The sequence below is a fragment of the Protopterus annectens genome, chromosome 12.part0 (genome assembly GCF_019279795.1).
Source record: "Protopterus annectens isolate FY-2018-M chromosome 12.part0, PAN1.0, whole genome shotgun sequence".
In the NCBI taxonomy this organism is placed as follows: Eukaryota; Metazoa; Chordata; order Ceratodontiformes; family Protopteridae; genus Protopterus; species Protopterus annectens.
In genome coordinates, this window is record NC_056746.1 from 923,370,655 (window position 1) to 923,386,573 (window position 15,919).

The 15,919-nt window shown below is 41.8% G+C and overlaps 1 protein-coding gene across 2 annotated transcripts in view; it reads left to right on the top strand.

Annotated features, from left to right (window-relative positions):
* The window catches only part of PTPN1 (protein tyrosine phosphatase non-receptor type 1), a 1,504,923-nt gene extending 1,489,324 nt beyond the window's left edge, over positions 1-15,599 (top strand). The window contains exon 9 of one of the 2 annotated variants that reach the window (XM_044089947.1): positions 12,166-15,599. In XM_044089947.1, the coding sequence (XP_043945882.1) occupies positions 12,166-12,394 (229 nt within the window). In that variant the 3' untranslated portion in view covers positions 12,395-15,599. The remainder of the gene's footprint in view (positions 1-12,165) is intronic. The other variant, XM_044089948.1, reaches the window with a different exon arrangement.
* The last annotated feature ends 320 nt before the right edge of the window (positions 15,600-15,919 follow it).

Here is a 15,919-nt window from a genome sequence, read left to right on the forward strand (position 1 = left end):
AGGATAATTCTGATAGCTCCAAATTGGCCAAGACAACACTGGTATCCATTGCTGAGGAGCATGTCACGGGTGAGAACGTGGACACTACGCCTGATGCCTTTGATGTTAACTCAGAACGACTACAACATCATGCATCCAAATCTAAAAACTCTGCAACTAACTGCCTGGAACATTACATAACAGCAACTAACCCAGATTTATCCCAAAGGGTTAAAGACATTATCCTGGAGGCCCGCAGACCTTCTACAAGAAGGAACTATGCAGGGAAATGGAAAAGGTTTGTCATTTGGAGCACTGAAAGAGGAAAAGATGTGTCAAAGATAGATATTGCCAACATCCTGGAGTATTTGGCAGAGCTTCTCCATACAGGCCTGTCCTATTCCTCCATCAAGATACATGCATCAGCTATTTCTGCAGAATACAGCTTTGATCCCCCTGTCTTCTCACATCCTCTACTCAGGCAGTTCCTCAGAGGAATCAAGAATGTAAAACCTCCTAGGAAACCACCATTACCAGCATGGGACTTGAACTTTGTGCTAGAAAAATTGACACTCCCTCCATTCGAACCAGCAGCAACAGCAGATCTTCAAAACCTATCCTGGAAAACTGCTTTCCTACTGGCAATTACTTCAGCAAGAAGGGTTTCGGAACTACAGGCCTTAATGGCAGTACAACCTTTCCTAATCTTCCATCAAGATAGAGTATCCATGAGAACTAATCCTACATTTATGCCTAAGCTGGTATCCAGAGTGTCTCTAAACCAGGCGATCCACCTACCTACCTTCTTTCCCAATCCACAGAACAGGGGGGAAAGACTGCTGCATACCTTGGATGTACATAGACAGTTGCGCTACTACCTGGACAGAACCAAGGGCAATAGAAAAACTGACCAGCTTCTAGTGGCCTATGCAACAGGAAGGGAAGGAAAAGCAATTTCCAAACAGACAATTTCCAAGTGGATAGGCAATTGCATCAGATTCTGTTACTCCTACCATAGAAAACCAATTCCACAGAACATAAGACCTCACTCTACAAGGGCTACAGCCACTACCACAGCTTTCTTACGAGGAGTGGCAATCAAGGACATTATTGAGGCGGCTACTTGGACCTCCGTGCATACATTTGCCAAGCATTATAACTTACCTCTATACTCTAGATCCCGAGCAGGGTTTGCCACTGCTGTATTGCAAGGGATCCTAACTACACCATAATTCTTCTTCCTCCTCCCCTAGTTTGGCTATGGTATTCTACCCATTTGTTATGACTGCAGATGCATCCTTGAAGGACATAGTACAGTTTTGTACCTACCATAAATGTAGATGTCCGAACAGGATAGCATCTGCAGTCAGGATTACCCACCCTCCTTCCCCTCTGTGGTATTCCTAGGGTATTTACCCTCCTAATAGCTAGCTGGGGGGGGGATCTCTTATGGTGTATTTGTTTGTATATATGTACATACATGCTTATTTTTGTGTTTGCCTACCTTTTTTTTGGAAACATTGGCATTTACCCAAAATTTAGTTTTCCAAGAGGGCAACTGGCATCTGGGGCAAGAAACGCTGAGGAAAATGGCGTCGGCTGATGCCTTTATACCCAAAGACCAGCAGAGATGACGTCGGGTGAAGTGCGACACCAGCCGAGGCCAGACCCAGACTTTGGAATCCGGCCGACCGAAGGGCTGCCTGACGACAGGACAACCGATTTGTTATGACTGCAGATGCTATCCTGTTCGGACATCTACATTTATGGTAGGTACAAAACTGTACTTTCCACCTAGTGCCTACCACCCCTTTCTTAGCTTTGGGATTCTACCCATCTGTTATGACTGCAGCTGTATGCACGATGAACATAGTACAGTTTTGTACCTACCATAAATGTAGATGTTCGAGTGCTAATACAGCTGCAGTCCAGGTTTCCCTCCCTCCTTCCCCTCTTGGGACAGGCCTGTTGGCTAACACCTCCTCATACAACCTGATTGGGGTATTCATTTATGGTGTATTTGCTTGCAACTACTGTATTTTGATTATATTGCATTGCTTTATTACATAAATTTATGTATTGCCTTCCTTCTGGCACCTGACATCTGGGGCAAGAAAAACTGAAGAAAATGGCATCGGCTGGTTCTTTTATACCCCTGTCGCACTGACGTCAGGGAAGAAGCGACGACAACCGACGCCGGACCTAGACTTTGGAATTCGGCCGACCGAGGACCCGCCTGACGGCAGGAGAACCCATCTGTTATATTAGCACTCGAACATCTACATTTATGGTAGGTACAAAACTGTACTTTATGTACTCAGTATAACTAGGCATCTCTGTTGTCCATTTTCATTCTTCCTCACCCTCCCCTGCCTCCAACCCCCCCTTCCTATAATAATGTGGAGTGGCCTGATGTTTTTTCTTGTAGGAACGTGTAGCTCTGGGTTTAATCCCTATTTTATTACCTATCCTTTGCTTCAACTACTCAATTTAGAGTTTTTGGCAGCAAACTCGATCTGAGGTGCTGGAGGTGGACTATGGCGTGAGAGTTGGATCCAAAGTATGTGGCCGAATCAGATATGAGGATCAGATCCATAACCCATTTGTTGAGGTAGAATGCAAATGGACAACACAGATGCCCAGTTATGGTGAGTGCATAACTTTTAATTAATATAAAGAACGCTTTATTTCTAACAGTTCTAAAGAAAAATTTTGTACACTATTTACATACAAAGTTAAGGTCACTCTCAAGGGCAGTTTTCATCTTAACTAAATAATATCCAAGGATGTCTAGTTTGATTAAAACCACACTTCTGCATTCCTGGTGAATTATCTCCTCGTCCCCATATCTTTTGGTACTAAAAACAAAATAGAATGTTATATCTGTTCGATGGTTCAGTCATTGTTATAGAATCCCCCTCCTAGTTCACTTGTTACTAACAAGTGCTGCCTCAAATCTCAGTCTTTTAATGCACCAGTCTTACTCCCCCCTCAATTATGTCCCATCTTATTTCACTTATGTTTACTCATCATCCTCTGTTTAAACAGTGGGAAAGGTATCACTGTCTTCCCAGTCCCTTTCAGGTTCTCACCTGCTCTTAATCCTTCCTGTTCTGACTTCTAAGGCTTCTGCTCACTATTCAGATGTTCATCTGCTTCATCACATTTTGTGCTTCCACTGGATCTGAGTATTGTTTGGCTCCAGTGAGGTAAAACACTTTAAAATATGCTGGGTACATTAACTTAAATTTCCATTTCTTAGTTCTGCAAAGCCACATCACATGAATAAGTTTGTTCATTGTCAGAGTGTCTGCACTGTAGTGTGCTCTCCATATACTCTAAACTTCCCATCAGTACAGTTTTTTGCCCAGGTGTCAAAGTTTCCACATTCTTTTTTTTTTTTCATTCAATTCAGAAGTGGATAAACAAACTAGCATTTGGATCACTATTCTGTTATTTGCTGCGCAAAAAAAACAAGTCCGCCCTTTCAGTGCATTTGTCAGAACTTGGGAGATCAGTCAATTCTGCCAGCAGGTTCTGCATAAAACCTCATGCGCTCTGCCTTTCTTTTGAATGACTCAAATTCTTAGGGGCTCTATCCTCAAAATCTATTTTCATCTGAAGCTGTTCCTGTTTCACCTGATTATCTGTAAAATAGGTATGTACCGGTTTGTTCTTTTTTGTAGGCTGAGAATCGGATCAGAATACTGAGTTCGAGTGCATGTTCCATTTCCTTTAATCTCTTTTCGGTCAGCACCACATAGTTATCCAATCAGTGTAATTTAACTTGGATAAAATCTGATATGGCAGGAGGTCTAACAATTCTGTACCCATACATGCCTTGATCAGCGCCACATATTTATCCAATCAATGTCATTTAACTTGGATAAAATCTGATATGGCAGGAGGTCTAACAATTCTATACCCAGATCTGCATTAGTGCATGCCTTGGCCATAGTTATTATCTGTTCTGATAGGCTTAATTTCAACGAACTGCTGGACTGCTTTGAAGGAGGTTTCTCTTAATGGGTAAGTTTAGCTGGTATTCTTCATTTACATTTGTGCCACAACATTCATTCAGTTTGATTTCAAATTTGCTGTCTGGCCTTGTTTTACTTATTTTAGGTGATTCCAGTGCTCCACTGACTGTGGAATCAACAACATTCTTAAAATGTGAAGAGAGACCCGATGTCCTTATGCTACCAGTGTTTCTGAAATTCTGCATCCTAAACACATTTTTGAGTTCCACAATTCAACATACTAATGCACCAAACTCTTTTCTGTTTAGTTTTTCCCAGAGCTTGGTTGGTTATCTTGGATCTGAAGGATATTTATCTTCACATCCCTTTTCATCCAAATCTCAGAAAGATTTTAAGGCTCTGTATTTTGGAATATCATTTTCTTTAGTTTACTGCTTTGCCTTTTGGACTTTCCACTGACCCAAGGGTGTTCACAAAGTGTCTAGCTCCTTTTACTGCATTCTGCAGACTCATTTTCTTGGTATATCTTCCCAGTACATTCACCATAATGACCTTTCTTCCTCGATCCATGTCTTGAAAGACTTCTTTCTGTCCCTGACAAAAACTATTCATGACATCTGCAAAAGAGATAGAGTAGCCTTAAGGTACATGGCATCCACAATCCAAATAATTCCTTTTGCCAGAGTCCACACAAGGAAAATTCACCGGTACCTGAAATCCATTTGGGGTCAACACTGTCATCCTCTTTCCTTCCCAATTTCTGTCTTACCATTTGTGAAGAAATAACTGTTTTGGTGGCTCAAGCAAATAGAAAAAAAAAAAACAGTCTTGGAGCCTCCTTTGTTAATCCCCCTGCTCTCCAGAAGGTCTCAACAGATGCCTTAGACCTGGCCTGGAGGTTTGCTCAAACAGGAAGTTTGGTCCATCTAGAACAGGAAAGAGCATGTAAACATTAAGGAAATGAAAACATTGATCTTTGCTTCCCAGACTCTTCATCACCTTTGAACTCCAGGTACTCTTCAGCCCTTAGTAGACAACACCTTTGTCATCTGGTATATAAATAAGGGAAAACAAAGTCTTGCCACCTGTTCAGGCTTGCAGTGGTACCTTGGGGCACTGCTATTCACCCCAGTCATTTTCTCCAAGGAGTATATATTACTTCAGAATTTAATTCAGTGGCAGACTGCCATAAATGGCTGCCGAAGAGAGAGGTCTTCCTTCAGATTGTCCATCATTGGGGAATACCTCAGATTTATTTGCCTCCACTCTGAGCAATCATCTTTGTTTTTCTCCTTAGTTCCTTGTAAGGAAACCTGTTAAACTGACACATTCTCTTCTCGTATGCTTTCCCTCCTTTCCTTTATTGACATCCCAATGGTCTTTCTGAAGATTCAGAAAGACAGTGCTTTTGGTAACCTTCTTTTGGTCAAGAAAATATTGGTTCTCCCTTCTTTTCCATCTAACCAACGGCAATCACCAGGTTACATCACAGGATGGTCTTGCTCACAAAACAGAAGGGCTGTCTAATTTATCCAGACCTAAAGACTCTGAACCTCACATTCTGGTTGTTAGGCTTCTAGTTCCTTTCACGCACCTTTATTTTGAGGAAGTGCTACAGTTAATAGAGGAGGCTAGAAAACCTGCAACAATAAAATGTTATATTTATAAATAGAAAATATTTTTGTGTGGTGCCAAAACAGTGGACTGGGTTCCTATCAAGCACAGATACATTCCATCCTCAATTACATGTATAAGCCACTCATCTCGGGTTGGGTCTATACCTTCCATTAAGGTACCATTGTTAGCTATTTCAGCCTTCACAGTTTGAGGTCAAAATGTTCTTAAAAGGCATGCTACACTTCAGGCCATTCAGAAAATCTGTTCCTCCTCCATAGAACCTAAATAATATCCTTGAAAGTTTTGCAGTACCACCCACTGACCCTGCTTCTGCATCTGTAAAGTTCTGTACTTGGAAACCAGCGCTACTTATATTTTTAACATCTGCAAAAAGGGTTTGAGTTACAAGTCCTTGTGTCTGTCTGTTACCTACTTTTCTGGGTTTTCATAGGGACAGGTTGACCGTCAGGACAAACCTTTCTTTTAAGTGTAAAGTGATAACCAAAATGTCTTTGAAACAATCTATTTCCCTGCATTTTTCTCGTTCCTCAAAATAAAGAAAAAAGGACACTTCCTAAACTAGATATGCATAGGCAGCTAAGATTCTGTTTGGATAAGACTAAAATCATAGTTGTTCCTTCCTCTGAAGGAAAAAAAAACAGGCTTTACTAGACTGTACCTAGACAGATTTAACCTGCCATTTCTTTCTGTTACTCCTTCCATGGCAGATCTCTTCAAAGTCACATTAAAGCACATATTACTAGAACTGTTGCTGCTTCTGGTGCTTTTTCAAAGGTCTTGCTTCCAGATCTATTCTAGAGGCAGATAACTGGTTTTTCATACACTCTTTTTCCAAGCATTTCAAAATAGATGCTTTTCCTGTATCCTGAACAGGTTTTGCTAGAACCCTCTTCAAGGATTCCTGGTCTCCATTTCTGTCTCCCAAACCACCACCCACTCCTTATAAAAGGTCTGGAACGCATCCCATCAATTAGCATTACTGCAACAGTGATCTAATTAATGAACATAGTGCAGTTGTGGAAAATCATACCATTAAAGTAGATGTTCGAATAGATCACTTTTACAGTATATGCACCCTTCTACTACCCCCACTCCACCCTATTTCCTTTTGGTATCCAAGGCTGTGGTGGAAATTATCCATTCTTCATGTCATTTTCCTCTTACCCTAAGATGATAGACTCAGATATCAGCCTAAGTTTTTCCCTGAGACAAGAAAGCTTTTAGGATTTTCACACCCGTATTCAAGTACAAGCACATAGTCTTGTAAATGGGCCTAAGGCCAGATGTACAGCATGAAAGGAAGGCTAAGCTTTGGTAGACTGCCCAGGTGTATCTTAGGAAGAATGTTGCGTCAGCATTACTGCAACAGTGATCTGTTCAGATATCTACTGTTATGGCAAGTTGTTGCACAACTATCTGATCTGATGCTGTCCATGTCATTATTGATCATGGATGGGTCTTGGATCCGACCTTGGATCCGAGCCGGCAAAGTGAGCAACAGCTCCTTAGCTCAAGCTCCTCCCCCTTACTTCCTGTTACCCATAATCCTGAGATCTCATTTGCCACAAAAGTGAACGGACATGTTCCTGCTGCTCGAGCTTGCTATACGTACAGATAAGTAATTTTTTTGAGTTATTTCTGTCTTCTTCTGCCTCTTTTTCCCTCTTTCCAATAAGAGTTTGTAGTAGTAGTTTTTTAGGGTTAGTAGTAGATTCACCCCCCCAAAAGTTATTTCGCTGGACGTTGGGGTTTTTTCCATCCTTTTTACCCTTTCTTCTTCTTCTTCTCCTTGTGTGTGTGTGTGTGTGTGTGTGTGTGTGTGTGTGTGTGTGTGTGTGTGTGTGTGTGTGTGTGTGAGACTGTTTTGGGATTTTGTAATGGCTGAAAAACCCTCTGGTTTTAGATGCTGCTCCTCATGCAGCCGGAAGCTAGCTCCTGCCGACACGCATGAGGAGTGCGTCTACTATCTAGAAGAGTCCCATTTGTAGATTGAATGTGATATCTGTGCAGGGTTCAATCCCAGGACTCTCCTAGACCATAGGAGTAAGTTGCTGCTGAAGGACCTAGCTAAAGGGGGGTCCCTTGGTCTTTGACTCCCTTCCAAAACTCCTTTGGATCCCAAGAGAAAGCCCTCTTCCTCTCAGGACTCCCCTGCCAAATGGCCCAGGCTCTTGGATCCATGTATCCCGGATCTGAGTCCAGCCTTAAGAGCATCGGCTCCAGGGTCATTGGCTCCAAAAGCCTCTACTCCCCCAGCCAGCTCTGACTCCTCTGGGATTCAGAGGTCGGAGATTCTGATCGTCAAATCCGTCTGTGGGGAATCTTGTTCGCTCGGATCCATCTGGGCCTTTGGGTCCAATGGCTCCTTTGGAGCCGATTGTTATTGACTTTCCAGCCGCCTCCAGACTCTCAGATCCGAGGAGATCTAGCAGGTCCTCATCTAGGGACCGTAGGCACTCTACCCACTCAGACCACTCTTTAGTCGTCTCTCAGTCTGCTGGAAGTTTGCTCCCATCTGATACATACCACATGATGAGTTTTCTCAAAGCCCAAATGGAACTGGGCCTGCTTCCGTCCCCTAGCCACTTGCCAAGGGGTGTATCATCCACCTCTGATCTCCTCTCCTCCTACCCTACTCCTAGGAATTTGGCGCTCGGGGTCAGAGCTTGCCTAAGGACAAGCCGTCGGCATCAGGTAGTGCCCCCACTCTCACGCCACCTGGGTCCCTGGCTGGCTCAGCCCATTTGCTGTCTGGGTTAGCTTTGCCTCTGGCCTGAGAAATCCACGAAGACCATGGGGGGGTTCCAGTCTGGAGTTTTCATATTGTTCCCTTGCCTTGGGGGCATCAGCCCTGGATAGCTCAGGTCTGATATCGTACACAAAGATTGGTACTATGCCTGGGTCTCCCCTCCTGCTCCAGTCTGTTATGGCCGGCAGGGAGGAGGGTGTGCCTTCATCCAGTCCGTCCGCCTTCCAGGCAACAGAGAAGATGGTCTCCGGTTGTTCAGCAGCCTCATTCTCTGCTCTGGATCCAACCCCGCCTGGTTCTGTTTTGGGTGCCAAGCCTGCATCATCGGCCCAGGGTCAGCCCCCCCCAGATTGCCTTCAGAAGGGCATCACCCCTATAGGGGTGCCCTCCTCCACAGAGTCCTCCCCAGAGCCCATGGTGGAGGAGCCTCCTTGGAAGCAGGCGAGCAAGAGGAGGAATCTAGACTACCCTCGAGAGTTGTTCATGGAAAACACAGATTTCACGGAAGGAGATCGGTCCCCCAGACTACCATCCGAGGAGGTGTCCTTTGGCAACTTACTTGAGATCCTGAAAGACCGGGGTGGTTGGTCTTCACCCACCCCGGCCTTTGAGGAATCTGTGTTCCTGAAGGCATTCAGGGCAGGCCCATCTCCCACTTTGTGTCTCTCCCCCCTGCGGATGAGTTAGTCCAGTTAATTGCCAGCAGGGCGTGGAAGGAGCCGGTCACAGTTGTACCGGTCCTCAAGAGGGCAGATAAGTTCCTCAGTCCCCCCAGGACAAACCATTCTGGAGTAAAGGTATCCTTGTAGATGGTATTGTGGTTGCCGCAGCCACCAAGAAAGAGTTCGCTGAACAGAGCTCTATGTTCCATCCCACTAATAGGGTGTCTAGGATGTTTGACTGTTTTGGGAAGCGAGTGTAGCCTCTACTACGTTCGGACTGAGGACTACAAATTACATGGCACTCTTTACATTGTTGCAAAGGGGTTTGGTCTCAGCTTTCCTCTTTCCTTTCAGAGCTGTTGCCTCCAGAGAGCCTTAAGCTGGTCTCTCCAAAGCTCTCCATGCTCACTTCCTTAGCAAATGCCTCGATGAGGTTGATCTTGAACACGGTCGAGGCCACCTCACGAACAGCGGGTACAAGCATTGCTATTAGGCATCATGCCTGGCTTCTCCTTTGCGGGTTTGCGGACAACTTTAAGGCATCCTTTACTAATGCCCCATTCAATGGATCAACTCTCTTTGGTCCCTCGGTTAAGGACACACAGACCCGCAGTGAGCAGGAGGGAAAGACTTTGTCCATGGTCAGGCTCAAGTTTTCTACTCCCCAACAGTCCTTTTCTGGGACACAGAGGGGTAGTAAAAAGCTATGATTCTGCAGGACACAGTCTTCTTTCCAGGATGCTCTGCAGGAATCCTCTTCTTCTGGATGGTGAAGTGGATTCAATGGCAGACGTCACCCCAGAGGCAGAGGGGGTCCGCAGAATCAGGGCTTCCGAGAACCCTTCTCAGAGGAGACCCCCACAGTGCTCCTGAAGCACTACACTGCCTTGGAGCCAGTCGAGGTTCATATCTCCTTGCACCACCTGGCTTGGGCGGCTAATGTGTCAGACCAGTGAGTGCTAAACATTGTGTCCAGGGGATATTTTATACCCTTCAGTCACCCCCTCCAATCCAGAAGTCACTCCTGGACGTCCCACCCCACCAACAGGGAGTTAGCTTTCAAAGAGGTGCAAGACCTCCATCAAAAAAGGGGCCATCCAGAAGGTCCAAACAGGACAACAAGGATCCGGTACTTACTTCCGCTTCTCTCTTTGGGCTCATCAGAGGGACATACAGATCCCTTCTCTGCTCCGGTTCCGGATATCTTGTCTTTCCTTTCTTTTTTGTTCCAATAAGGGGCAAGCTTCTCAACGATTAAGCTGCAGTTGGCAGCTATTTCCAAATTCCACTTAAGTGATAGTACCATATTTTCTTCTAGGCTCTGCAAGAACTTTCTTAAAGGGGTTTTCTTGCTTAGGCCTCCTGTCAAAGATCTGTCTCCTCCTTGGGATGTTACCCTTGGTGCTGCAGTCCTGACACAACCTTCTTTCGAGCCTGCTGCAAAATGTGATATTAAGTTTATATCTTGGAAGAATAACTTTTTGGTAGCAATTACCTCTGCCAAGAGGGTTTCTGATTTACAGGATCTTTGCATAAAGCTTCCCTTCATGATTTTTCACAAAGATAGAGTTTCTCTTAGAACCAATCCTTCCTTCATTCCAAACGTAGCTTCAGAAACCAACCTAAATCAGTATATCCATCTCCCTGTCTTTTTTCCCAACTTCTCAAACAAAGGGGAGTATCAAGTACATTGCCTGGATGTCCACAGGCAGTTACATTTCTATTTAAAGAGGATTGAGGATTTTTGAAAGTCGGATCGGCTTTTTGTAGTTTTTTCCCAGGCCAGAAGAGGCAGGGCCATTTCCAAAGTGTCAATTTCTCATTGGATAGCTTTGTGTATAGTTCACATTTACAAGAGCAATTGTAAGAATCTTCCCAGACCTGTTAAAGCTCATTCTACAAGGTCAGTGGCTACATCTTCGGCATTCTGGGCCAGGACATCCTTAGATGACATTTGTACTGCCGTCATCAGGTGAAACCCCCATATCTTTGTAGCACACTACAAGTTGGATTTGGTATCTAGGGGTAGAGCCTTGTTTGGTTTTTCTGTGCCCTGGCATGTCCTTCCTTGAGACTTCCCAGGATTTTGGGTAGCTGGGGATTCTGACTCATCCGTGATAAATAATGACACAGGTAGTATCAGATAAAGAGTTATGTACTTACCATAACTTGGCATCTGTACTATCCAGTGTCATTATTTATGGCGTTCCCTCCCTCCGTCCCCCTCCGTCTGGTGAACAAGGGATTCTTGAAGTAGTGGTGTGTTTGAGTCTGCTGTTCTTCGGTCAGAAGAGTGTCCCTGCCTGGATAGTTTTCTAGCAAACTCGATCTGAGGATTATGGATAACAGGAAGCAAGGGGAGGGGGAGCTTGAGCTCAGAAGCTGTTGCTCACTTTGCTGGCTGGGATCCGAGACCCATCCTTGATGAATAATGACACTGGATAGCACAGATTCCAAGTTATCGTAAGTACATAACTTTTTTTTTCTTTCCTTATTTTATCTTGGAGGCAATCCTTTTAGCATGGGCATCTTGACATTTTTCTTTCTATTACCCGCAGGGTAAACTGAGGTGTTTGGTGAGTTGAGAATTCCTCACTGTTTCTTTCACCTAGGATGGGCAAGTCAACAGCAGGCAGTCATTCTTAACTTGTCACTAAATGGCTGTTTAAGCACACAGGCTGGGTAATCAAGCCTGGGTTACTGGGGCTGTAGTTAGTACTTTTTGTCACCCCCCCCCTGCATGGAACAGGCTTTCTTCTGCCCTTTTTTATGTTGGATATCTTAGTAAGGGATGTAAAGTTTATCATTTTGTATGACATCAGATTATGACAGCTGATGCTGTGGTTTGCAGCAGTAGAAGTTACCTAACCCCTCCCTGAGCATCACAGCTAGAGACTGAAAAAATTATTTCAAGGACATAGTCCTCAGGAATGTGTTCCTGTTACCTACTGCTGAGGAACATGCTAAAGAGTCAAAGATCAGATATTATGGTGAGTATTTAAATGTGTATTTTGGAAGACTGCTATGTTATCTTTGGAAGATACCTAGATGTCAGTAATGTTTCATTTTTATGAACACTGGCCTTTTTAGGAGAAACTGTCAGGTATGTGCAGGAATAATTTTGAATAATAATGTGTGTATTTTTTTTATGTGCCAGCAGTAGTCAAGACCCTGAAATTCGAAAGAGGAATGTTGGTGGAAATTCATTTAGCTCCATTGAGAAGGTGAAGCAAGGAGGCACAGAGAATGTAAAGCAAGATGAAGATAACCTGTGGTCAAATCTAAAGCCCTTTCTCTTCAATGCCTGTGTGTTCACTGCACTTTCTGCTGGTGCTTACTTCTTCTATAGAGCATCTTTCTATTGGTGGACATCTCGGCGAGATTGATTGTACAGTGAAAACTGCCATTTAATACATTTATAATTTGATGCTTTGCAAATGGAAATAAGGCTGAAGATTCTGAGCCTAGACTTGATGAAAGCAGGCCTGAAGTTTAAAGGCTGGAACTTGGGTGGGGTGTTGAGGAATAATAAAATAATGCACTAAAGTTTAATTACGCCCTGTGGTCCCAAGAACTTAACATTCTAATCTCAGGGCCTTAAAACATTCAGGAGTAAGCAGATAAATGCCAAATAAGGATTTTTTTCTGAGGGGAAATAATGTAAATAACATTTTGTTGTTTGAACTTTTTTAATAAGCCATTTTCCCTGTTTGTGTTGCCATTTTCTTTTTCAAAATAAAAGATTGGCATGCAGATTATCTTGTACTTTTCCAGTGTTGTAACCAAATACATATGATTTATGTTGCAGATTTCCCAACCAAAAGTTTATAGGGGAAGAATGTAACTTTTTATTTATTTTTCAGTGTTTGTACACATTTCATGTAGTTTAAAAGACTGAGTTGTGGGCAGTGCCTGTGGTATAATTGATTCTCTTTACTCTCGACATAGACATGGTTAAGTGCTGTATTCATACAATATTTGATCAGGATTTATATCTGTAAAAGAAAAGAAAAAAACAGGCTTCTGCGATTGCTCAGGGTATCCCAAGCAATTTTTTTTTTCAATCAGTGCTCGCAAATTTGCTTGCATACATGATATATAATAACAGTGATATACAGTACAGTTCTGGAACCTATGTAGTAAACTGAAAGAAATAATAATGACCTCTTTGTACCAGCATTTTTAAAGCTGTACTGTAAACTAAAATGTTTATAGTATTTAGCTTGAGTGTTTCATAAGGCACTGTATGTGTAGATTTTGTTTTTAACTAATGTGATTAGTTAAAAGACATTATGTAATAACATCACAATGTGCTTAAGAACCAGCAAGGATGGAAATACAGTGCACCAAAATAGAATGTCATTAAACTGTGGTGTTACCATTGGTTGCTTTTTTCATTTTTGATTTAAAACAGGTTAGATTTTTATTGGAAACTCTCATTTTTTTCCTTTGGCTTCTGAAAGACTGTTTTACATCAGATCTGCGTTTTGAAGAAGAAACAAGTTCACTGCAGTAGATGTATGAAGTGATGGAAAGAAATAACTCGTGCTAGATCAGACTTGCAGTCAGTGGAGTGCTAACAGAAATACCGTGTGTTGTGAAAAAGATGGAAAGTTAAGAACCGTTTCTTTTGGACCCCTCTTGTTCTGATTTTTTTTTATGTGAATGAAGCTAGCCGATTTAAATCTTATGATGTTACTTAATGCTGGTCTTAATCTGCCTGTTTTAGGCTTTTTCTTGAGGCATAGTATCCAGGACTGTTCATGCGCATTGATTTTGGAAAGGATTTTTTTCTAGTTGATGTAACAGCTATATAAGCAAGAGTGCAGCACTGCTTATTAGCTGATAGGGGGAATATAAAACTGTAATGTGCAACAGCACCACTAATGGATCTGGTTCTTGCATTTAAATGTGCATCTGATTTTGCTCAGCACTTAACAACACAGTCTGTCATTACATATTTATGGAGTATATTGTGTAGTCATGTTTTCACTCCACATTTATTTTTAACAGATATGTCTGTAGTGCTAGTTTTTTTTTTTACCAATTGTAGTTTTTCTTTCAAGTAATAGCCTTGTGTCAAGGGCTAAAAAGTACAGTAACTCATTGAGTAGTGCTGTGAATATTAAATGACATTTCTGTAAGGCAATAGGTAAAACCATTACTTAAATGAGAAAATTGTAAGTTGCTACTTAGTAATGTTGTGTAGAACATTAAAATAATTGGAATTTGTTTATTAAACAAGGGTATCATTATAATAATATATGATAGTGGATTATCTGTGTGTTTAAGCTATGTAATTACTTTGTCCCAGTGATTCCTTTCCTTTGTTTGGATGTATCGTGTTCCAGAACTGTTTGTACAGTACATCTGTATCCTGTTTGTTGTAGCGTGCATGTCTGATTCTTTAGTGTCATAATTAAATACAAATTGTTTGAGAGGTGAAAGATGCAGATATTCCCAGATGTATCAGTAAAATTATGTTTGCATGGTCTGAAGAGTCAGTTGTGGCCATGCTTACAGATGCTGGCACTGAAAAGGTCCTTCAGTGATGCGTTGTTAATTGTGTGTGAAATAAGAGAATATACTTGCCTAGTATTTGGCATGTGTTTTTATTGATATTTTTCATAATCTGTGTAACCCAGATGTTTGTTACTGTAGATCTTTTTTTTGGTTGAATAGTTGTAGTTCTGACATTCCAAGGTTTCTTAGTAAGCCATATTCAGAATTTGCCTCCATTGCCTCTGTGAAACACTCTTTTATCAGTGGTACGCCAGCAGTCATAAAAATAACTTTAAATCTATGAGTACTTTTGAAAAGTATATCTGCATTTGTTGAAAATAAATTGGTACATCAGCCTTGTTTGAAATCATGTAATTAGATTAAGGGATAACCTTCCCTGACGTAAGCCCTCCTGGCTATGATAACTAAAGAAAGTATTGCTGTACATTAAATAGTGTCCCTAGTTACAGTGGTTGTCATTTTTTGTACATCACCATTCCACAAATATGTTTTGAGATGCTTCTTTAGAGAATATAACAAGCAGTGTGGTTAGATAATGTGGGGCTATACGTGTTTTGTTTTTCAGGCCTGTCAAATACATTTATGACCAAAATAGAAGACGACTGCTGCCTGAACAAGTAACAGTGGGGGTGTGAATAAGGCTTATTATACCAGTATGTAAACATTTATGTTATAAAGTCTATTGTATATTTATGTCATAGTTCAGGTGTATATACAGTAGAGTACAGTTTAAAGTTGGGTGTATTGGTCAACCTTTTATTCTAAAGGAAAAACTATCAACTATATCCATATTGTTAAAATGTGTTAGAAAGCTAGGAAGCTGCTATGCTACATGCCTTAAGTGAAATATGTTTACTCATCAGGTCTTTTTTTACAGGATGGCCATACAAAAAAAATCATTTTTTAATGAAATGTTTTGGTATAATACATTTTCAGGTGTTTTGCTTTCTGTACGATACCCACCAGTGAGTACCAAGTTATAATAAAAGTGTGCAATTTTATACTCATTCCCTTTAAAGTTTCAGTGCTATTTTTAGCTTCAACAATAAATATTTTTTAAAAAAACTGGCTGAGACTGAAAGCATTTGTTTTTTAAAGTATTTCTGGGTTTTAGAATGCACAATGTTAAATATGTAGAAAAGAGCGTAGTACTGTGTCAAGCTGTTAGAATAGTAAGGGTGTAAGCCACCTAAATAAGTACCCTTATACAAGACTGTCATGAACTGTAGAACTCTCCTAACCCTCTGAGCTGGTGTGCAGTACTGAAGTATTTGTAAGCCATATTTGGTGTATGCTTCCTACAATTTAGAGCTTATGTTTAAATAAACTTCTTGTAAAAATTCAGTGTAGACTTGCACAACTGTTATCTGTCAGCAGGTCAGATAAAC